Here is a 26,084-nt window from a genome sequence, read left to right as displayed (position 1 = left end):
TACAAACAAAGTAACACACCCTGTACAAAAGTTATGTCACGTTCTGGATCTTTCCAGGAACTACAGAACAGAATTCTACTATTTACAAATGCACGTCACCAATCTTACACGGTACAGGTTAGGTCATTACGTTATCTTATGCTCTACAAATAACAGTACAGGTTAGGTCATAATAAATAAAACATTATATAGTACTTCGCCAATAAAGTCTTTAAAAAAAAACATTCCACTCACACTACATAGTTCACTTGTAACACTGACCAAAACGCATTCAAAGGTTTTCTTATTTAAAACCACATTACAGGAAATATTTTAGTCAAAATAAATCAATATTTGGTACAGTCATGTAATGTGCTGCGTGTAATGTGATTATTCAGGAGAAAACTCATTCAGTGCAATATTTTCCTTGTTTTCCTCAAACTAAACTTAGTCATAGTTGCAGTTTGCATACGAGGATACGCATCAAGCACCAAACTGTGGCAATTTACTTGTTGATGCTCAGGGCTACGGAACATTTAGTTATGCAACAAGAAATTGAGAGCCACTCTGTCAGATTTTCTTGTTAATAACCAAGAACCAGCAACAGAATATTAGTCTTCAATAGCTATTACTACCGGTATTTTATTGCGTAAGAATTTCACAGAAACATACAGGAGAATAAGTGTTGAACTAATAAAACAAATAGCAGAAAAAGAAGGAAGTGATATTATCACTCCTAAATTTGGACTACCTGACAAGGAATCGAACAGACATCCTTCCAGGTACACCTTTACCATCTGTGTTAGCACACCTACTTCCAGGCCTTTATAAGAGGGATCAAAAAGTTTCCGTTCGACGGTCGTACAGTCCTTAATCGGCATATCAATCAGGCAAAATCACCGTAAGCAATGAGGCACTCATCCCAGTGGCGCATCAGATGAAGATCCCCGTGTGATAAAACACTGTCTCCTGCTCCGTGAAGAAGTCAGTAACTGCCTGCAGCACATCCTAGTCCGACAGGAAGCGTCGAACTTTCAACGACTTTTTGAGGGGACCGAAAGTGTGAGATCCATTCCTAGCACACAAATGGTTATGCAACGGCCTGCCCTAATCGCCTCATCCACTGCCCGCTTCTTGTTATTCATAATGGATGAGGCTAGCCTCCCAGATCAATCGGCATCATGTCGAAACGTGACCTGCACGCGGAACTTTGTCCACCATTCCACAACGGTGGTTTTCGACAGACATGCTGCCCCATACACAATCTTCATTCTCCAATGGATGTCCACCAGTGTTTATTCTTCGGCAGCCAAGAACAGAATCACAGTACGTTGGTCCAGTTTGGACACTTTTGATAATAACGTCGCCATTGTTCACATAACTGCATTTAACACTATGCGCCCGCCGGTAGTAATATTACTACCACGCGGCGTGCGCCTGAGTGCCGCTGTTAGTAATACTATTACCACGATCTTTGAAATTCAGCCACTCAAAAGCTATTCACGTTATTGAATTAGTTTCTGCTTTGACGTGTTGTCGCCTGAAAAGCCATACATCTAATTTTTGATCTTCCTTTACTATCGTTAGGTGGTGTTGTCGATCGATAGTGATTGGTGGTGCAACTTAGGGACAATGTTTCGTAGCCACGTGCGCTTAGTTAGATCTTACGTAATTGCTGACGTACGTACTCGCGCGCTCCGGTTAGATAAGCTCAAATACGTGCGCGTGTACTAATGATAGATTATATGACCTCACAGATTTAGAATGAAAATGTAGTGAGGCAACAGTCTGCAATCATCTCTCAAGTAGTCGATTTGTACTGTATAATTATTGAGATATGGATCCCGGACCTTGTACAAGTAAAGGAAAACCTACGTGTGCATACAGCCCACGGATAAGTGAACAGTCGATAGTTTTAGTCACTGAATAACAGAATTACACGACCGGTGTTATGTTTGGACTTGTCGTAGCAAGCCTTGCATGTACGCTGCGCGTGTCCTTCCTTCTTCGTGCCTACTGCAGGTATTCTGTGTGGAAAATTATCTCTACCTACTAGCCTTCCCGCAGTTGATGCTCGTGATTCTTCAGTAATTTTGGCCCCAACACTACTCACCAAATCATCCACTAAACGTTCACAAAATTTTGAAAGGGGAAGCATCAACTGCGGGAAGGCTAGTAGGTAGAGATCATTTTCCAGACAGAATACCTGCAGTAGGTGCAAAGAAGGAAGGACACGCGCAGCGTACGTGCAAGGTTTGCTACGACCTAACACCGGTTGTGCTGTGAAGAAAATGACAACCATATATCGTCGTAAATGTGACGTAGGTCTTTGCATAGGAGAATGTTTTGAGTGTTAACATACCAAAGCTAAGTATTGGGAATAACAATGTGTAATTCTATTATTTAGTGACTAAAAACTATCAAACTTTTCTAGTGAATTAGACATTCAAGTGTGTGAACAAGGATATCAGAATGGACCAATATTGTAGCCTAAGTTTCTTTCCAATGCTGAAGGTAAGCCTTTTTTTATTTCATTTCATGGGATAGCCCACTCTTTGTACAATATGTATATAAATTTGTTAATTTATAATACAGGGTATGCGAAAGGAGCCTCCACGAAGACTGCTATTATACAATTACAGTATGATGAGTAGCAATCGGGTGTACCCTGGGCAACGTCGGACTATATTATGAAATATGCTGACGGCAGATCCTTTCAAATCCAGAAGCAATTGTAAAGATTATCAATTCTTGTACAAAATTTTTTTTTCAAGACCAACTTTGAACATTATATCAGTAAATATAGAAGGAATATCTGGACCAAAAGAGGAACTCCTCCATAATCTGTGTCAAGAATTCCAGTGTGATATACTGTGTATCCAGGAGACCCATAGGGATACATATCATAGAAGACCTAAGGTACAAGGCATGAACCTCGTAATTAAAAGACCCCATCGGCAATATGGTAGTGCAGCATTTGTTAAACATGGCTTATCGGTGCTTTCTACAGCATGTACTGAGGAGGATGATATTGAAATCCTGTGTGTTGAACTGAACAACTGTGCAGTCACCTCAGTACACAAACCACCTAATACAAAATTCATCTTTAAGGAACCAACTAATTTCCACAATCAGAAAACCAAGTTCATCTTAGGAGATTTCAATAGTCAATAGTAATGTTTCGGGATATGACCATGATGATGAAAATGGTGAAGCTGTAATGCAGTTGGCTGAATCCAACAACTTACGCTTAATTCATGACAGTAAATTACAACCATCTTTACCGAGCTCGATAGCTGCAGTCGCTTAAGTGCAGCCAGTATCCAGTATTCGAGAGATAGTAGGTTCGAATCCCACTGTCGGCAGTCCTGAAAATGGTTTTCCGTGGTTTCCCATTTTCACACCAGGCAAATGCTGGGGCTGTACCTTAATTAAAGCCACGGCCGCTTCCTTCCCACTCCTAGCCCTTCCTTGTCCCATCGTAGCCATAAGACCTATCTGTGTCGGTGTGACGTAAAGCAACTAGCAAAAAAAACAACCATCTTTTAACAGTGGACGCTGGAAACGAGGATACAATCCTGATCTGATATTCACCAGTGAAGAAGCATCTTCACAATGCCACAAGAGTATTGGTTCCCCAATTCCAAATACCCAACACAGACCTATTGTATGTCAGATTACTGCAGCCGTAAGACCACAAATGGTTCCATTCAGAAGACGATATAATTTCAAGAATGCGAACTGGGATATGTTTTCTGAGGCACTAGATAGTCCTGTGTTGAAAATACATCCATGTCCTGAGGCATATGATGATTTTATAGCAGCCGTTCAGGACTCATCTCGTAAATCTATCCCACGTGGATGTCGTACCAATTACATTCCAGGACTCAGTAAAGACAACATCTATTTGTTAGAAGAGTACATTAAACTCTTCGAAGAAAACCCTTTCAGCAAACAAACATCAGATGCTGCTATAAAACTTACTCAGTCTGTGGCAGAAGGTAAGAAAACTCGGTGGATAGAAACAATAGAAAGGCTAGACATGAGCAAAAGCAGCCGTATGGCATGGAGATTACTACGTCGACTAAGTAATGATCCAACACAAAAGAAAACCCATGTAAACATTTCTCCAAATCAAATACCTCAACAGCTTTTGAAAAATGGTAAAACAGACAAACGAGGAAAAGGACCCAAGATTCAAAGACAAGAACATCTGGAAACTAATGAGCTCTCAAAGCCACTTTCACAAAATGAGTTGCAAAAGGCCATACAACAATGTAAGAACAACAAGGCAGCTGGATTAGATGATATAAGAATAGAGCAAATAAAGAAATTTGGACCAGCAACACTGAAAGGGCTTGTGGAACTCTCTAATAACTGCTTAAGGCAGAACAAGATTCCGAAAATATGGAGGAAAACTAAGATAATTGCTATCTTGAAACCTGGGAAAGAACCTTCTGACCCCAAGAGTTACCAGCCCATCTCATTATTGTGCCATCTTTATAAGATATTTGAAAGGCTGCTATTGAACCGCCTATCACCAAAGATTGACAATTTACTCATACCTGAACAGGCAGGCTTCAGACCCCCAGAGAAATTGTACAGCACAAATAACTCACTTAACACAACACACAGAGGATGGGTTTGAGAAGGGCCAGATCACTGGAGTGGCATTTATTGATCTCTCATAAGCTTATGATACAGTCCAACACCACATAATGCTTCACAAGATCTACAGCTTGACCCTGGACTTCGGTTTCACGAGAATAATTGACACCTTATTGCATATTACAAGTAACAACTCTCATTATTGTTCCGTATTGAAGATGACGTTAGGCATAGATATCTATGCCTAACCTTATTGCATAACCGAAGATTCTACGTTGAATTCCAAGGAAGTCAGTGCCGGTGGAGGACCCAAAGGAATGGTTTACCCCAAGGGACCAATTATTGTCACCAATACTCTTCAACATTTATACAAATGATCAGCCCAGACCTCATGCAACCAAAAGTTTCATACATGTCGACGACCTCGCTTTAACGGTACAGACAAGTGATTTTGAAGAAGCAGAACAGATGCTTACAGGAAGTCCAGAAACCTTTTCTGACTTCTACAACAAGAACCACCTAAAGCCAAACCCACAAAAGACTCAGGTCAGTGCTTTCCATCTTCAAAACAGACAGGCAGGACGAAAAATGAAAGTGACTTGGAAAGGCACCGAATTGGAGCACTGTTTTACACCCAAATACCTTGGAATAGACAGGTCCCTCACCTACCGACGGCATTGCCTAAACATCAAACACAAGGTGTCAGCCCGTCACATCATTCGGAAACTTGTTGGCAGTAATTGGGGTGCTGAACCTTGGCAGTAATTGGGGTGCTGAACCTCTGGTGGTCCGTACTTCTGCCATGGCACTTTGCTTCTCCGCCGGTGAATATGCCTGCCCCTTGTGGTATAAATCCGTCCATGCAAAGCAAGTAGATGTGGCACTTAATGAAACTGTGAGACTAATTACTGGATGTTTGAAGCCAACTCCAGTTGACAAACTGTATTGTATGGCAGGAATTGCTCCTCCTGATATACGCCGGGAAGTTGCCGCAAATGTCAAAAGAAAAAAAGTTGAAGAAAATGAGCTACATCCATTACACAGACGTACTCCACCAAAGCCTAGATTGAAATCTAGGAGGAGCTTCCTACAGTCAACATCTCCACTAAACACATCTCTAAAGGAAGCCAGAGAAAAATTGTGGGCAGCCAGAACAAGTCATCTTCAAACATGGACGAAACCAGCTGAATGCTTACCAACTGGACACAACTTGGACTGGATCACATGGAGATCACTGAACAGGTGTTGTAAAGTCTAAGGACAACTTAGTGAAATGGGGATATTTGGATGTGTCACCACTATGTGAATGCGGAGAGGTGCAGACTACCAAGCATATGTGTCAGTGCTCGTGTTGCCCTGATTCTTGCAGTGAGGAGGATTTGCTCAAGGCACACGGAAATGCAGTCGCTCGCTTCTGGGCAAAGACTAGTTAATACCATTTTGGCATATATGTGTAAAATTTCCTTCTGTTATATTGTTACTAAATTGTAATGTAAAACCAAATCAAAAAGTTCTATTGTATGCTTCTGACTCAAGTAAATAAATAAATAAATTTATAATGCAAAAACTGACAGAACTGAGAGTCTAAGTTACACCGGCACAGGGTAGTGCTCATAGCGTTAACACATGCATCTTGGCACGACACGACTGCCACGCTAATCCCTTTGCCTACACATCCGTTGCAGCAACGCCCTCAAACGGAAACTTTTTGATCACGCCGTAATAGTTAATTATTAACTTACTGAAAGCTTATAACTTTTCTGTATGTATTATTAAACTGCTTAATCAAGTGTACACTTATAGTGTGATACAGTAAAAAGCAAGCATGCTCTACTCTAGGCCCTATAGCAATAACAGCTATACGACCTAAACCAAGCAGGACATGTTACACACTCACCTTGCAGGTTTGTACTCATTGTCGCAGATGAAGAAGCCTCTCCTCTGAAGCTGGATGATGTCCGACTTCTTGATTTTCGTGAGCTCTGGCTCTCCCAGCATGCGAACTTCAGTCTGTGGACACACGCGTTCATTACATAGAAATACACATGCTGCAGCAAACACAAGAGAATGAGGAAATGAACTGAACCCTATAATTTGGTCCACGTACAGACATCGCCAAACTGCTGCGACAATGTTATTCGTTATAGATCAACTGTCATATTTACCCACCATTAATTCTGAAATTAACATTTTGGGGAAAATAAAAATTAGAGTATTTTTTCAACCAGGATTCTATTTATTTTATTTATCGTATGGCTGAAGATATGTTCAGCTCGCCAGCTGCAGGTCTTTCTATTTCATGCCCATGGGTGACCATCGCGTCTGGACAAGAGGAGATGAAAGTACGGATGGGGTGAATCCCGGTGTCGGCACAGAGCCTACTCCTGTTTAATAACACCAAGGGATCAGTGGTAGAGTGTTGGCCTTCGGATCCCAAGATAGTCGGATTTTTGAAGGGAGGAACAAAGTCCATTTTCACTGCATGTCGTACGATGTTGGCATGTAAAAGATCTCTGGTGACACATTTGGTGTATAACCGACAAAATTAATTAAATCTCGGCCATAGACGCCCAAGAGAGTTTCGGTTTACTCAGTCTGCCATCTAGTGGGGGCCTAGAGTAAAACGGAATGTGGAAATTGATGAGCAGACAGCCAGATGGCGTCAAATTGAAATTATTGAAATTATTATTATTATTATTACACCAAGGGATCTGTTCAATGACGAAAGAAATACCATCAACAGCGATATATGCCCTCACTCCATATTTTTTTTTTTTTTTTTTTTGCTTTACGTCGCACCCACACAGATAGGTCTTATGGCAACGATGGGACAGGAAAGGGCTAGGAGTGGGAAAGAAGCGGCTGTGGCCTTAATTAAGGTACAGCCCCAGCATTTGCCTGGTGTGAAAATGGGAAACCATGGAAAACCATTTTCAGGGCTGCCGACAGTGGGGTTCAAACCTACTATCTCTCACTCCATATCCATGATGCAGAGAGGTTTGGAATTAAATCCAGACTTTTGGCACACACTCTAGAAACTGTTTACCACCATCTCTCCTACTCTGCCCGCCAACATTCCAATGGTGAAATTATTTTCCATGATCGGGACTCGAACCAGCTAACCATGGTGTCAGAGCAGATAGACTTGACACCCTGATCATAGTCAACAGATTGGCTGCCATTATAAAGTTTCCTGTCATCATACATACCTAAATACATACATACACACATCATCATTAAAGACTGTTATGCCTTTCAGTGTTCAATCTGCAAGCCTCTGTGAATTTACTAAATGTTGCCACAATCCTCTATTTGCAACTAGTGCTGTGGCCTTATTTAGTTCTATACCACTTATCATTAAATCATTAGAAACTGAGTCTAACCATCGTCATCTTGGTCTACCTCTACTTCTACTTCTCTTACCCTCCATCATTCTCCTAGGTAACCTATCCTCCTCCATTCGCCTCACATGACCCCACCACCGAAGCCGGTTTATGCGTACAGCTTCATCCATCGAGTTCATTCCTAAATTAGCCTTTATCTCCTCATTCCAAGTACCCTCCTGCCATTGTTCCCACCGATTTGTACCAGCAATCATTCTTGCTACTTTCATGTCTGTTATTTCTAACTTATGAATAAGATATCCTAAGTCCACCCAACTTGCGCTCTCATTTAGCAAAGTTGGTCTGAAAACAGACCGATGTAAAGATAGTTTCGCCTGGGAGCTGACTTCCTTCTTACAGGACACTGCTGATCGCAACTGCGAGCTCACTGCATTAGCTTTACTACACCTTGATTCAACCTCACTTACTATATTACCATCCTGGGAGAACACACAAACTAAATACTTGAAATTATCGACCTGTTCTAGCTTTGTATCACTAATCTGACATTCAATTCTGTTGAATTTCTTACCTACTGACATCAATTTAGTCTCTGAGAGGCTAATTTTCATACCATACCCATTGCACCTATTTTCAAGTTCCAAGATGTTAGACTGCAGGCTTTCGGGACAATCTGCCATTAAGACCAAGTTGTCAGCATAGGTCAGACTGCTTACGACATTTCCACCTAACTGAATCCCTCCTAGCCATTTTATACCTTTCAGCAGATGATCCATGTAAACTACGAACAGCAAAGGTGAAAGATTACGGCCTTGTCTAACACCTGTAAGTACCCTGAACCAAGAACTCATTCTACCATCAGTTCTCACCAAAGCCCAATTGTCAACATAAATGCCTTTGATAGATTTTAATAATGTACCTTTAATTCCATAGTCCCCCAGTATGGCAAACATCTTTTCACTCGGTAACCTGTCATATGCTTTCTCTAGATCTACGAAACATAAACACAACTGCCTATTCCTCTCGTAGCATTTTTCAATCACCTGGCGCATACTGAAAATATGATCCTGACAGCCTCTCTGTGGTCTGAAACCACACTGGTTTTCATCCAACTTCCTCTCAACGACTGATCGCACCCTCCCTTCCAAGATGCCTGTGAATACCTTGCCTGGTACAATAATCAATGAGATACATCGATAGTTGTTGCAATCCTTCCTGTTCCCTTACTTATAGATAGGTGCAATTATTGCTTTTGTCCAATCTGAAGGTACCTTACCAACACTCCACGCTAATTTTACTACTCTATGAAGCCATTTTATCCCTGCCTTCCCACAATACTTCACCATTTCAGGTCTAATTTCGTCTCTTCCTGCTGCCTTATGACAATGGAGTTTATTTACCATCCTTTCCACTTCCTTAAGCATAATTTCACCAACATCATTTTTCCTCCTCCCCATGAGCTTGGCTGTTCGCAACACTACCATGATGATTTCCTTTTACATTGAGAAGATGTTCAAAATATTCCCTCCACCTCTCCAGTGATTCCCTGGGATCTATTATGAGTTCACCTGAATTACTCAAAACACTGTTCATTTCCTTTTTTCCTCCCTAAGATTCTAGCCTTTCCAGGTTATTACCAAAATCTACCCATGACTTCTTTTTGGATTCAACAACTATTTGTTTTGCTCTGTTTCTTTCACCTACACACAAATCCCTATCTGCCTCTGCCCTTGTTTGGAGGCATTTCTGATAAGCCTTCTTTATATGTTTACAGGCTGCTCTCACTTCATCATTCCACCAAGATGTTCGCCTTTTCCCATCTTTACACACAGTTGTTCCTAGGCATTCCCTTGCTGCTTCTACTACAGCATCCCTGTATGCCACCCATTCACTTTCTATATCCTGAACCTGTTTACTGTCTACTGTTCGAAACTTCTCACTAATCATATCCATGCACTTCTGTCTAATTTCCTCGTCCTGTAGATTTTCTACCCTTATTCGTTAGCAGAGAGATTTCACTTTCTCTACCCTAGGCCTAGAGATACTTAGTTCGCTACAGATCAGATAGTGGTCTGTATCATCGAAAAATCCCTAGAAATCTCGTACATTCCCAACAGATTTCCTGAATTCGAAGTCTATTATGGATCTGGTACCCCTAGCCTCCCAGGTGTAGCGGTGAATAGCCTTATGCTTGAAGAATGTATTCATGACAGCTAAACCCATACTAGCATGGTAATCCAACAAACGCTTCCCATTCTCATTAGCTTCCATATCTTCCCCACATTTACCAATCACCCCTTCGTATCCTTCAGTTCTATTCCCAACTCTCGCATTGAAATCGCCCATTAGCACTATTCTATCCTTGCTGTTGACCCTGACCACAATGACACTGAATGCTTCATAAAACTTGTCAACTTCATCCTCGTCTGCACCCTCACATGGTGAATACACTGAGACAATTCTCGTCCTAATTCCTCCAACTGCCAAATCTACCCACAGCATTTGCTCATTTACGTGCCTAACAGAAACTATGTTGCGTGCAATGGTATTCCTGATAAACAGCCCTACTCTGCCCTTCCCTTTCTAACACCCGTCAAGTACACTTTAAAATCTCCTATATCTTCCTCGTTATCTCCCCTTACCCGAATATCACTTACTCCTAGAACATCCAGATGCATCCTCTTTGCTGACTCAGCCAGTTCTACTTTCTTTCTACCATAAGCCCCATTAATATTGATAGCTCCCCATCGAATTCCATTTCGTTCGCCAAGTTGTTTCCAAGGAGTCCCTCGCCTGTCAAATGGGTGTGGGACTCCATTACTCCCATAGGTCTGAAGCTTGCTAAAAATGTTCTGAGCTCGGTAAATTCATGAAGCAGGATGCTGCCCTACTTGCACATAGTCTAAGTGAGGATCTCTCCTCTAACGGGTTATGGACCACCGGTGGATTGTATAGTCCTAGCCGCCTGAGCACAAGGAGGGCCATGACTCAGAATATGTCCGAGATGCCCACGCCCATTCCATACCAACTGGTACCCCGACTCTGAGGACCACTTACTAGGCCACTCAGCCGTTGCCCATGGTTCACGAACTAGGGCGAGACTACAGTAACCCACAAACATGAACCATCTCCTGTCATCAAAGTATTTTCAATTTATATTTTCTGAAACATCTAATCATGAAAATTACAAGAAATCATCATCATCATCATTTTACAGTTCCAGTTTCCCAGGTACTGTTGGTGAGCCTCTTCCATTCTGTCGTATCGAGATATGTTTTGTTGTTAATGACATCCTCCAGTGTCCTTCGCCGATCTGTAATGTCCATCCAGTGGGTTCTTGGTCTTCCCATCATCTATTTTCCTGCCACAAGTCTCTGCTGTCCTTGTTGGCTCCATCCTCATTACTTGCCCAAACCATCTCAATCTCGACGTGCTGACCCGATCTAACAATGATGTCTCAATCCCAGCTTCCTTTCTAACCACATCATTCCTTAACTTGTCGAGTTTGCTTTTTTTAACTGTGGACCTAAGGAACTTCATCTCAGATGCCTGCAACCTTCTTAGTGAGGGTGCAGGCCTCAATACCACAGGTTAAGACTGGCATGAAATACTGACTTGAACATCACCAGCTTGGATTTTGTCGGTACTTTGGGATCCCAGAGGAGTCTTCGTACTTGCTGGTAAAAGTGAGGGCTCTTCTGGACTATTTGCCATCTCCATCTTGAGATATTACACTGCGGAGGTACGTAAAGCTTTCCACACTTTCTAGTGGATGGTTTCTGAGCATGTTCGCTCTGTTTATTGCCATCACTGTTGTTGAAGCCTTCGTGTAGGAAATGACACACAAATTCAACAGGAAGCTGCTGCCTTGCAGATGTGGCAGAGGACTGCTAAAGGCTAAGGGAGTTAACCCTGACAGAAAATCTTCTCTAATGTTAGGCCTAGCAAGTCAATTGGAGAGAAACTGCAACCGCTTTCAGAATTACAAGAAATAAATTTCATACTTAAGCCCGTACTGTCACCTTAACAGCATTACGGTACTTTTTTGGTAAAAGATTCCACGTTCTAAATACACTTCATGTTATTCTGAAGAGAATAAGAAAAAATGTATTATAGAGGTGAATTTTTTACCAAAAAGTATCATGACCCTAGTTGTGAACACATCCTGATCATCAGTTTGTATGCAGCAAGCGAGAAGCACAAGCGGCCACACTGCAGCAAGCTACACAGTGCATCGCTAGTATACTTTACTTCGCACCGACAGACAGGTCTTAACACAACAATGGGATAGGAAAGGCCTAGGAGTAGGAAGGAAGCGGCCGTGGCCTTAAGGTACAGCCTGGTGTAAAAATGGGAAACCAGGGAAAACCATCTTCAGGGCTGATGACATTGGGGTTCGAACCCACTATCTCCCGGATGCAAGCTCACAGGTTGTGATGGTGATTATTGTTTTAAAAGGAAGTACAACTAGGCAACCATCCTCTATATAACACTAATCTGAGGAAAAAAATGGAAGGGATCAGACGCTTCGAAAAATGAAGATATTGGCCAAAGGAAGACAAAGGCCACGAAGGGCGTGAAAATGAAAGACTCCCTCGCAAACCTAATAGCGTCGTGGTCAGAAAAGAACATGAGTTGACCAAGGGAGGTCGGATAGAATAGATGAAAGTGAGGAGCCTGGCACAAGTGGAAGCAATGCCAGGGCTCAACTAAGGGCCCCGTGGTTGCCAACCCATGCTCCAAATTTCAGAGCCCCCGGGCCCCTTTTAGTCGCCACTTACGACAGGCAGGGGATACCGTGGGTGTTATTCTACTGCCCCCACCCACAGGAGGTGTAAACTCACAGTTGTGCATCCCAAACCAAGTATGCTTTACTAACCGTGTGGGAGATGCACACTTGATCTATAACAAGTACAAGTCTCCATGCTACTTACTTTTACATTTGTAAGTGAATAGTGCTTAGTGATGGGTAAGAAAAAGGGAAATTAAACACACAGTTTAAATTGACAGCAATAACGTGCATAGATAATGATAGCAAACAGTGAAAGAGCCACATTGTTGACTGTGGAATGCCTGCAAGTAGTTTGCGTGTACCTGTCACACAAAATCCTGCATAAAATACTAATGAAGATAATTCACTCAAATTTCACATTCATGCCATTCAAAGTTATGACTTACCCATACTTCATTCCTTGAATGACTGTCGACTGTGGAACAAATGTTTCATTAGAAATCATTTCAAAAAGAGCAGATCCGCGTAATCTAACACATTGCAACTTTCTGAAACTTCATGGTATCCACAAAATCAGGATTTTTGTCTTTATTCTACAATTTCTAATCACTAAGGTTCCTTTGTGTCACCAGCCGCACGCATTTGGAAGGACCTGGCGTGTCACTTTCACTTTCTTCAATGCTTTTCGCCCTTCAGAGTTGCTATCGAACTTAGATTAATTTTCCAAAATGTAATCATTGCCATAATTGCCATCTAACTTTCAAACTCTTGTTGTCATTACCACAAAGCCGGTTCTACTGCAAATGAATACTGAATACCGATGAAAATAAACTGTTGTTCAACAATCCTGGTGTCTCATAGAAATACCGTTTACCAACAGAACATGCCTCTCGTTCCTAACAGTGTCACACCTGCCAACTTTACAAAACCAAAAAAAATCAGGAGATTTTTATACGAAAATCAGGAGAAATCAGGAGATATAAACTACTTATTCTACATGTCTTGCACAATACAGTACTACGATATATTGTCTCAAAGCCCGACTGTTGCTATACGAGGTACAAGGCTAAAAATTACACATCTCTATTCTCTCACAGGAAGTATGTGAGTGAGATGATCGGTCCCAAAGTATTCAGACGATTATGTATAACCTCCTCCATGCTGAAAGCAATGGAGAAAATTCTGGATAAATATATCAGAAGAACGGTGCAACCGAACTCAATGTTACATGAAAATCAGTTTGCATATAGACCTGGCAGATCCACTGAAGTAGCACTCCACCAGTTGGTTTGTAAACTAGAGGAAAGCCTAGAATATAAAGAAATTGCACTGGCGGCATTTCTAGATATAGAAGGAGCCTTCAGCAATACAACCTACGACTCTATGATCAAAGCAAGATGAGTAAAACCATCGTCAAATGGATTAAATCCATGTTAGACGGAAGGAAGATAAATGCAACCCTGTTTGAAGAAACGCTGACGGTTAGTGCCACCCGAGGTAATGCTCAGGGAGGAGTTCTTTCTCCTCTGCTGTGGAACCTCGTGGTGAACAAAATCATAGCTATGCTCAACGAACAAGATTTTTATACACAAGGATTTGCAGATGACCTAGTGATTGTGGTACGAGGTAAGGTGATGAGTGTTATCCAGGACCTCATGCAAAGATCACTTAACCTTGTGGAGAACTGGTGTCGGGAAGAACAACTATCAGTCTACCTGAACAAGATAACTCTGGTCCCTTTTACAAGAAGGAGAAAGTTAGAGGGAAAGAGATCACTGAAGCTCTTTGGGCAAGATATATGAGGGTCCAGTCATAACTCATGGCAACTATTTTTTTTCTTGCGAACAGGAGACAACACGGAACATCTAAGATATGCGTTTGGAAATATGGGGCATGTACTTACGCATAGTGCCTGAAGACAAATTCTGACTTCAGGAGATTCTCGTAGGAAAGCGACAGAACAAAGGCCATTGGTAAACATTGTTTTATTATGGTATAGACAGCAAATCTGCGTTGTTGTTTATCATCGTATGCGAACTAGTAAAGAAATTTACTAGGGGTGAAGACTAAATGCCTTCAGGGTTGGCCACTCCGAATCTTATTCAGGAGCGTTGATTACAATGGGGTTGCCACTCCCAAAGGCATTTTAGAGCTACTGCCAGCAATTATTTAGGCCGCCCCTTACATGGGGAACAGACTCCCTTGCAGCCGTCCCTGACATGGGAAACAGACGCTGCTGGTGCCAAGTGTACTCATTATTCCCTGAGTACTGGGCTGCCTCTTCCGCAATCTCCGCCATTCAGAAGTCCATCTTCTCTGCTGTAGATTACGTTGAGGCTTAAGTTCTACAGACTTACCAAGAAGATCTTCCCTTTGGTTAAAAGCTACAAGACTGGAAGCTTGTGGCTTAATGAAGTACAGAAGGACTTGGATTTGGCTGGGATTTCAGACAATGATATAGAAGATCATTCCAAATTTTGTGCTATGGTACAGTCTTGGAACTCACCACCTAGAGTGCCTAGAAGTTGCAAACCCCTTTCACAGGAGAGAAAAGAGAAATTATCAGCAGGGCTCAAGAGATATCGGGAACGAAGAAGAGCATCGAGGAAGAACTAGTCATCAGCGCTCCTTAGTGGGCTTAAATCAATTAATTAGACAGCAAATACATAAGACTACATACATACTACTGGTAACAGACTGATCGATCATCATTATCCGTACATCTTTGTCCATGGACACTGGGCGGCCTGGGCGAGGCAAATTGGCAGTTGATACTCTACCCCGTTTCAACATCTCCACCCATCTCGCCACTGTTCTATAGGGCATAGCATGCACACCTAATGCTTCTTGCAGTTCTGCAAGGTATTGGCATGCATTTCTGCCGCGGAGAACTGCTATTTTAATATACGATCATTGCTCCTGCTTGTTGACTTCCATTTCGTGACGCTCTCACTCACACACTGAACTTGGGGGCATGCTTAGACCCACGCTGTTGATTACATACACCATCTAGTGGCATCATACGCCAGTACATACCATACGTTTCAAAATGCATACCTTAGATTTTCCCTGTTGTCTCCTGTTCGCGAGAAAAAAATAGTTGCCATGACTTATGACTCAACCTATGTATATATGGAAAAACAGGCACTGCACCTAGGTGTAGTGTTAGATAAAAATCTAACCTGGAATCCACATATAGAAAGGAACATAATCCGGTCCAAGAACTTGCTGTATGCATGTAAAAAAGCTGTCAGGAAGATATGGGGCCTAAAACCATCAATGGTAAAGTGGATATATAGAATGATCATTAGACCGTTGATGGCCTATTCTGGTGGCAGAAAGTAAGTCAAGGAAAAGTCAGTAGTAGATGGGATAGCCTACAGAGAATGGCATCCATAGCCATAACTGGGGCTATGAGAACTACACCAACAGAAGCCTTGAATACTTTACTAGACCTCCCATCACTATGCAGTTTCATAAAAGGACAGGCTAGCATAAGTTCATATAGACTGGCACAATCAGAGTGCTGGAATGCACAAAGACTCAATCTACGACACTGTAAAACACCTGTTCGCTCATAATAGAGAGACATCATTCCAGTGTCAGGAATGCAATTAAACGTTTGGTTAAAGCTCGTCTCCTAAGCAACACACCATGATGTACACTGAAGCAAGGCCATCCTACTGTAAAAAATGCAATAAAGCATTTGAAGTTAGGGATAGCTTCCGATAACACGCAACTGTACATACTGGAGTAAAGCCAAACCCCTGCACGGAATGCAATGACGTTTTGTTTACGTAGTAATCTTCTTACCTACACGCTTCTTCGTAACAGGGAAAGGCACTTTCAGTGTCAGTCTCAGTTTAATCGTACAGCCTTGGCAGAGCATAAGCTGATAAGGAAAATCAAATGAACTAATCGCAAAGCTCGTTAACGTCATATTACGTTCTACGACATGGAGACGAAATTCGCAAAAGCCAGTAATGAAGCAGCAGATTCTTCGAGTGCTGTAGATCACATTGCAAGCCCCCAAAACAATTTAAGTTCGAATGAAAAACCACGACTACCCTGTCCCCACTGCGGCAAACACTACATAAAACTCAATACGCACGTAAGTCGATCTCATCCTGATATCCAGCGCAAAATAATAGTACAGAGACAGCCTACCATAAACCACTCTGTCGCTTCACAAGGTGATGAAGCATACAATAACGAAGAATTTCGCTCTCAAAATGAGTAGAAACCCGGTGGGGCCAAAAAAGAGCTTGAACCAGTGGAATTGTAAGTTTTCTTATGAAACGAGCAGAGATCACTTCGACAAGTCTGTTGACGAATTTGCTGTTTTCTTAGCCGAAGCCATAGATCTCCTACCAGGTCCTAAACACCCGGCAAAAAATACTTTGAGGCAAGAAAAACGAAGAGAGATGCAAAGCTACAGAGAACTTAGAAACAACACTCAAATCCGCAGAGGGCAACAAACAGAGATAAAGAAAAGAGACGTAATAAGTACCAATACCAAGAAATGCAGTATTTCTATTACAACGAGCAAAGAAAAGCCATCAGAAATGCTCTGAACGACCAAATGACTCACTGTATGGCTGATATCGAGGATATTGAGAATAATTTTTCATCTATTTTCGCCACACCTAACAACTGTGAACATGAACATTACGACGACCTGCTGACTGAAAGGGAACGCGCTGTACAAGATGAAACCTTCGATGTAATGGTGCACAAGGACGAGGCAATCCTGGCTATGAAACGAATGGCTGTGGACACGTCATCCGGACCCGACAGAGTTCTAGTCAGAGCTATCAAAGATGATATGGCATCAACTATCATGGCTAAAATTGCTACGATAATGTTACAGACAGGGCATGTTCCATTGCTGTTCAGTAAGGCACGCACCATTTTGTTACCTAAAAATGGAGATCCAACAAACAGAACTGTCAGACTGGAGGCCAATCACCATATGTTCAGTCCTTCGTCGTGTCATCGAGAAGGTCTTCAACACAAGATTAAAGAGTTACAGCCAATTTAGCGAACACCAAAGAGGATTCACCAAATCACCTGGCACCATCATAAACACCGCTTCACTCAGATCTGTGTTAAACTCAGCAAAACACAACAAACAAGATGTTACTCTGGTCTTCCTAGACATGTTGTTGTTTGAGTCATCAGTCCATAGACTGGTTTGATGCAGCTCTCCATGCCACCTTTCCTGTGCTAACCTTTTCATTTCTACGTAACTACTGCATCCTACATCTGCTCTAATCTGTTTGTCATATTCATACCTTGGTCTACCCCAACCGTTCTTGCCACCTACACTTCCTTCAAAAACCAACTGAACAAGTCCTGGGTGTCTTAAGATGTGTCCTATCATTCTATCTCTTCTTCTCGTTAAATTTAGCCAAATCGATCTCCTCTCACCAATTCGATTCAGTATCTCTTCATTCGTGATTCGATCTATCCATCTCACCTTCAGCATTCTTCTATAACACCACATTTCAAAAGCTTCTATTCTCTTTCTTTCTGAGCTAGTTATCGTCCATGTTTCACTTCCATACAATGCCACGCTCCACACAAAAAACTTCAAAAACATCTTTCTAATTCCGATATCAATGTTTGAAGTGAGCAAATTTCTTTTCTTAAGAAAGCTCTTCCTTGCTTGTGCTAGTCTGCATTTTATGTCCTCCTTACTTCTGCCATCGTTGGTTATTTTACTACCCAAGTAACAATATTCATCTACTTCCTTTAAGACTTCGTTTCCTAATCTAATATTTCCTACATCACCTGCCTTCGTTCGACTGCACTCCATTACTTTTGTTTTGGACTTATTTATTTTCATCTTGTACTCCTTACCTAAGACTTCATCCATACCATTCAGCAACTTCTCGAGATCTTCTGCAGTCTCAGATAAAATAACAATATCATCGGCAAATCTCAAGGTTTTGATTTTCTCTCCTTGGACTGTGATTCCCTTTCCAAATTTCTCTTTGATTTCCTTTACTGCCTGTTCTATGTAAACATTGAAAAGGAGAGGGGACAAACTGCAGCCTTGCCTCACTCCTTTCTGGATTGCTGCTTCTTTTTCAAAGCCCTCGATTCTTATCACTGCAGACTGATTTTTATACAGGTTGTAGATAATTCTTCGTTCTCGGTATCTGATCCCTATCATCTTCAGAATCATAAATAGCCTGGTCCAATCAACATTATCGAATGCCTTTTCTAGATCTACGAATGCCATGTACGTGGGCTTGTCCTTCTTGATTCGATCCTCTAAGATCAGACGTAAAGTCAGGATTGCTTCACGTGTTCCTACATTTCTTCTGAAGCCAAATTGATCTTCCCCCAACTCAGCTTCAACTTGTTTTTCCATTCTTCTGTAAATAATACGTGTTAAAATTTTGCAGGCATGAGATACTAAACTAATAGTGCGGTAGTTTTCACACCTGTCAGCACCGGCTTTCTTGGGAATAGGTATAACAACATTCTGCCGAAAATCGGATGGGACTTCTCCTGTCTCATACATCTTGCACACTAAATGAAATAACCTTACCATGCTGGTTTCTCCTAAGGCAGTCAGTAATTCAGAGGGAATATCATCAATTCCAGGTGCCTTGTTCCTATTTAGGTCACTCACAGCTCTGTCAAACTCTGACCTCAAAATTGGGTCTCCCATTTCATCAGCATCAACAGCCTCTTCATGTTCCAGAACGAAATTATCTACATCGTTACCTTGATACAACTGTTGGATATGCTCCTGCCATCTTTCTGCTTTGTCTTCTTTCCCTAGAAGTGGCTTTCCATCTGAGCTCTTAATATTCATGCACCTAGATTTCCTCTCTCCAAAGGTTTCCTTGATTTTCCTGTATGCAGCATCTACCTTTCCCAGGACCATACAACCTTCGACATCCCTGCACTTCTCCTTCAGCCATTCTTCCTTAGCTACCTTGCACTTTCTATCCACTTGATTCTTTAATCGCCTGTATTCTTTTCTGCCCTCTTCATTTCTAGCATTCTTGTATTTTCGTCGTTCATCAATCAGGTCTAGTATCTCCTGAGTTATCCACTGATTCTTAGTTGATCTTTTCTTCCTTCCTAACATTTCTTCAGCAGCCCTACTGACCTCATTTTTCATGACTCTCCACTCTTCCTCTACTGTGTTTCTTTCGGCCTTTTCATTTAGTCCTTGTGCAACATGTTCCTTGAAACGATCCATCACACTCTTTTCTTTCAACTTGTCTAGATCCCATCTTTTTGCATTCTTTCCTTTCTTCAATTTCTTCAACTTCAGATGGCATTTCATGACCAACAAGTTGTGGTCAGAGTCCACGTCTGCTCCTGGGAAAGTTTTGCAATCCAACACCTGGTTTCTGAATCTCTGCCTAATCATAATGAAGTCTATTTGATACCTTCCAGTGTCTCCAGGTGTCGTCCACGTATACAGCCGTCGTTTGTGGTGTTTGAACCAAGTATTGGCGAGGACTAAATTATGGTCAGTGCAGAATTCAACCAGCCAACTTCCTCTTTCGTTCCTTTGTCCCAATCCAAATTCTCCTACTGTGCTACCTTCTTTTCCTTGGCCTACCACTGCGTTCCAGTCTCCCATCACAATTAGATTCGCGTCACCTTTGACATATTGTATTAAATCTTCTATCTCCTCATATATTCTTTCAATTTCTTCATCATCCGCTGAACTAGTAAGCATATAAACCTGCACTATTGTGGTGGGCATTGGTTTGGTGTCTATCTTGGCGACAATAATTCTTTCACTATGCTGGTCGTAGTAGCTTATCCGCTGCCCTATTTTCTTATTCATTATTAAACCAACTCCTGCATTACCCCTGTTTGATTTCGTGTTGATAATTCGGTAGTCGCCTGACCAAAAATCCTGTTCTTCCTGCCAACGTACTTCACTTATACCAACTACATCTAACTTTAGCCTATCCATCTCCCTTTTCAGATTCTCTAACCTACCACAACGATTCAAACTCCTAACATTCCACGCTCCAACTCGCAGAATGTCAGTATCCATCTTCCTGATGATCGCCCCCTCTCGTGTAGTCCCCACCCGGAGATCCGAATGGGGGACTAGTTTACCTCCGGAATATTTTACCCGGGAGGAAGCCATCATCAGTACATCTTTCATACAGAGAGAGCTGCATGTCCTCGGGAGGTGGTTACGGCTGTAGTTTCCCGTTGCTTTCAGCCGTGTAGCAGTATCAACACAGCTAAGCCATGTTGAGTATTATTACAAGGCCGTATCAGTCAATCATCTAGACTGCCGCCCTTGCAACTACCGAAAGGCTGCTACCCCCCTTTCGAGGAACCATTCGTTAGTCTGGTCTCTCAACAGATACCCATCCGATATGGTTGCACCTGCGGCTCGGCTATCTGCATCATTGGGACACGCAAGCCTCTCCACCGCGGCAAGGTCACATGGTTCGCAGAGGAGGTTCCTAGACATAAGCAAGGTTATCGACAACGTGGGCCATTAACACTTAAGGAAAACGTTAGCTACGTCAACTGCGCTAAGCAAGCTGAGCAATATAACTTGCAAGCTTCAGGAGAATAATACAACTCAGATCCAGGCCAATTTCAAGAAAATGAATCCCATTAAATTACGCTGTGGCGTAATGCAAGGATCCCCATTGTCGCCAGTTTTATACAATCTCACAACAGATCACATTTTTCAAGAAATTGGTGAAAAAGAACTATGTGACATGCATGGTTATTCTCTTGCCAATGGACTGCAACCTTTAACAATATTTTTTTGCTAGGGGCTTGACGTCGCACCGACACAGATAGGTCTTATGGCGACGGTGGGATAGGAAAGGCCTAGGAGTTGGAAGGAAGTGGCCGTGGCCTTAATTAAGGTACAGCCCCAGCATTTGCCTGGTGTGAAAATGGGAAACCACGGAAAACCATTTTCAGGGCTGCCGATAGTGGGATTCGAACCTACTATCTCCCGGATGCAAGCTCACAGCCGCGCGCCTCTACGCGCACGGCCAACTCGCCCGGTTTTTAACAATATTAGGCCTCACAGATGATACGGTTATTGTAGGAAAAAACCGAGACTCTGCAATAGAACTGACGAAACTAGCTTTACAAAGGTTTCGTGAACTTAGTCTAACAATAAACCCTGAAAAATCTAAAGTTATTAATATCAGTAGAGGTGAAATAAACGAAGGGCTCATTATAGTCGAAGAAGGAATGGAGATTAAATGTATTTCGAGGAACGAATGTGTCAAATATTTAGGGGTAAATTATGCAGATACTATGTTATTTGATTCCAAGAAATCAATGACACTCCTCCAACAGAAACTCACCTCGTTATCATCCTGTCCCTGGCTTCATCCGGATCAAAAATTTTCAATTCTAAATTCTTCAGTCTGCTCTACGTTGACTTACCAGTTCCTCTGCATTCCTGCAGGTAAAATACCACGGCGAATTCTGGAAGATGCTGATAAACTCGTTAAGAGTACACTAAAGGAGATCTTATCCCTTCCTACTGACATTCCGGATTCTATGATTTACTCAGATAAACGGTACAAAGGGTTAGGTGTTTTTAGAGCAAGCTGGGAAGCCTTGATTCAGAATATAAACAGCTGCAAGATTCTGAAACGGGAGGAGAACCGATATACTGAAGCCACCAGAAACCTAGACGAAGAAATTAACAGATGTTTAACTGAGTTAAACGTAAATGGATATGAAGAACAGACACGGTATGACACCAAGAAACTCAGAAACAAATTACGAGAATCTAAATTTGAAAAACGGTGACGGTTGAGAAGTAAAGGTCAGGGAGTGTGTCTATACAAGGAGTTCCCTCCTGCAAACCGCTGGGTTAGAAACCACGATGGCCTTTCTAGCACGGAGTGGAGAGATGCGCTGAAAATGGCATGTAACGTTGCACCTGTAAGGTCCCTTGATGGTAACCGCTGCAGAAGATGTAGTGAGACTGAAACATTACCTCACGTCTTGGGTACCTGTGCCTTCGGTGAAGCTCTTCGAAACACTAGACATCACAACATCAGGTCGTCCAAAGCACAGACGCTCCGTGAGGAAGGATTTCAAGTGCATGAGGAAGTCCATGGTATCGGAGTAAACGGCAGCACGAGAAGGATTGATATGATCGCAATCAAAGGAAAGACACCACAGTAAGATTCGAAACACACTCCGACCAACCAGACGAGGTGGATCAAGGAAAGAAGTCTTATCTACCAGCCTACAGTGCCATATTATAAGAACAAATACGAACTGGACATAGATCGGTGCAAGAGGGACAGTCCCTAAGAAGACGATAGACCTTTAACGTCAGTACCAAGGAGTTCATCGACTGGGGGCTGAAAGCGCTCAGGGGTTCTCTTTTGATACTCAGACACCACCTATACTCGCCAGATTGAGACATAATTTACTTATTTTATTTTTGAACAAAATTGTCTGTGTATTCTTTGTCTTTGGCAGCCTCCAAGTGGAGGAAGATTTTGAAAATAAAAAATAACAGACGAATTTCGACACAAGCCTTCTGATCACATGATACCAAAGTACAACTCTGAAAAACCGTTTGAGACCCAGATAATAAAAAAAAAAAAAAAAAAAGACTGGGATATTAACAAATGGAATACTGAAAAAGAAGATATAGTGTGGTGGACTGATGACTCAAAGATTGGGGATGGCACAGGAGGAGGGATCAATGGGGGAAGACCTGAGAGATCAATCCAGATGAGCCTGGGCAAACACACTACAGTCTTTCAAGCGGAGGTGATAGCTATCACAACATGTCCTGAAGAAAATCTGAAAATGAACTATAGGAATAAGAACATTTTCATTTTTACGGACAGCCAAGCGGCCATTAAGGCACTAGAAGCAGCCCGGATACTACCCCGAATTATCTGGTATTGCCATTCACTTCTCCTGAAGCTCTCAAAGTATAACATTGTCAAAATAATATGGGTTCCAGGGCCTGCAGGTATAGAAGGAAATGAAAAGGGCAGGAAAGGGGCAGAAACACATTTTGTAGGCCCAGAACCTGCATGCAGCATTTCCTTTGGACACTACATAGGAAAATGGGTACAAAAGAAACAAATGGAGAACTGGAAAAATACTCCAGGATGCAGGCTTGCAAAGGAACTGATAAAAGGACCAAACAAGAAGCATATTAAAGAACTGTTGAAACTCAGCAGAGAAAATATAAGACAGGTAGTAGGACTATTGACAGGACACTGCCATCTGAAAAAACACCTGCATAGAATTGGAGTAATAAGAGACAATATATGTAGGAAATGCAATGAAGCAGAGGAATCAGCTGAACACATACTTTTCGAATGTGAGGCGCTGGGTAGAATCAGACTCTCCAATCTAGGACTACCAGGTGAAGAGAGAGGAAAAAACTCCAAGAAGACGCAATAAGAACAACCTGCAGCTTTGTGAAGGGAGCAGCTATATCTAGGTGGGAATGATGGAAAAACATGGTAGCAAAATATCTTAGAGGTCGACACTAATTAGAAACTAATATTTAGAGGTCCATGAAGAAGAAGGAGAAGAAGAAGAAGAAGAAGAAGAAGAAGAAGAAGAGATGATCGGTCTCTGATAAGCCTACCGAAAATAGTATGAACTCATGCTCCACATGAGTGAATCAGTCATGCACTTAGATGCTGTTACTTAGCAAATGCATAGATTAATATAATACATCAAGCACCCGCATGATTATGCGAAGTGCAATGCTATTTGGATCAAATAACTAGCCGATGTACCCGCGCTTCACTACGGAATTCTCAGAAAGACTGTCCTTATAGTTTTCCCAACTGAAGTCAACATAGGTCATTACAATGACGCCAGTATGAATGTCGTGATTAAAAGCAATGCCCTCATATGAAATATTCGATGAAATGAAAACAGCACATTTTCTCACTTTTAGCGAAAAGTACAACGGTGTCTATCTAACAGTTCAAAGTTTCATAGCTAGAATGAATGACCAGGCTGAAGTCAGCCGCGAACACTCGTGTGTCATTATTCCGTTTAAGTGTCACACTGTTCAATCCAATCACTGCCTCAGAGTAGGGATCGAATAGCTGGAATACTATAATGATCCAGTGTGTTACGTGTCAGCAGTATCAGAAAATTTATAAACCAGAGAAATGGTATGCTAAAGAAGAGAGAGATCTAAATCCCCAGCTACTTCCCGCCAATATTCAGGCAGGCTGTCATACTCTGTACGAAGCAGTAATCCCATCTATCGGAGATAAATGGCAGCAGGATACACAAAGCACATCACAACAAACAACGGTCAATGTAATGTTATTGTTGATCAATTTTATAAGCTTTCTATATTGGAGGCCTTCACACTTAGTTTTCTTCCGACTCTGTGATATTAGAGCATCTAATGTAAAGCGAGTCCTCCTTTCTTTCATGACTCCCTCTTGTGTTATTACTCAAGCGATCGTTCCTTCATGACGTTTTCCACATTCTTATAATCATCTTCACAATTTAATCATCATCACCACCAATATTATTATAGTCGGTATGGTAAAACTGAATAAGACATAAATAATCGGAAATTGTATTCTCTATAACTTTTGTTATATAGTACTTTTCAATAAGACCAGTATGTAATTAAAAATTAAAATTTTTGGCACCTTCCCCTAAACTACTATTTCGAACAGAGTGAATAAAATTATTTATTGCGTAGACTGTAGTTCCTTATTCCCCGACTTTACATAAAATTCTGTTCACCCATTTTCTCGTACCTCGGCGCTGATATGAACTTAGCAAAAAAAAAAAAAATCCAAATTCATGAATATCTCTGTTATCACAGCTGGAACGGTAAAAATGTATAAGACATAAATGATAGGGAATTTAATAATATATAACCTTAGTTATACAGTATTTATCGATAGAGTCAATGTATGTATGTTGTATGTTGAGTCCTCAGCCCTAAGGCTGGTTGGATCCTCAACAGCTCTGCCATCAGCTGTCATAGATGGCCTAGGCATCACTGAAGAGGCGTACTAGGGAAATGAGGAGTGAGGTAGTTTCCCGTTGCTTTCCTCACCGAGCCAGACTTGCTATTACATATCAGACTGCCAAGCCCACTGAAATGCATGCACCGTCTGACCCTATGAGCAACATTTTCACACCATTCATAGCAGGGACTGGCTGCATAAGGAATGGCATTACTAGCATCACTCATACCTCAGTCACTTCCATATTGTCAAAGCCAAGGATAAGACAGAGACAGATCAATGAAAGTAACAAAATTGCTCTAGCCTATACCAGAAGACATAGTGCACTGCAAACACTAGGTCCTGCCAGCAAAGGCATATGATAGAGTCAATAATAACAAATATTTGAGAATTAAATTTTAGGCCTTCCCCTAAACTACCATTTCACTCAGCGTGAATAAAATTATTTATGGC

The 26,084-nt window shown here is 41.7% G+C and overlaps 1 protein-coding gene across 1 annotated transcript in view; it reads right to left on the bottom strand.

The window, feature by feature from the left end:
* GluProRS (Glutamyl-prolyl-tRNA synthetase) overlaps positions 1-26,084 on the bottom strand; it is a 399,755-nt gene that overhangs the window by 216,969 nt on the left and 156,702 nt on the right. The window contains exon 12 of the mRNA XM_068230702.1: positions 6,485-6,597. Coding sequence (XP_068086803.1) covers positions 6,485-6,597 — 113 coding nt within the window. The remainder of the gene's footprint in view (positions 1-6,484; positions 6,598-26,084) is intronic.

This window comes from Anabrus simplex, chromosome X (assembly GCF_040414725.1).
Source record: "Anabrus simplex isolate iqAnaSimp1 chromosome X, ASM4041472v1, whole genome shotgun sequence".
In the NCBI taxonomy this organism is placed as follows: domain Eukaryota; kingdom Metazoa; phylum Arthropoda; class Insecta; order Orthoptera; family Tettigoniidae; genus Anabrus; species Anabrus simplex.
The sequence above is the reverse complement of the archived record's forward strand: the minus strand, read 5'-3'. Positions and strand labels throughout refer to the sequence as shown.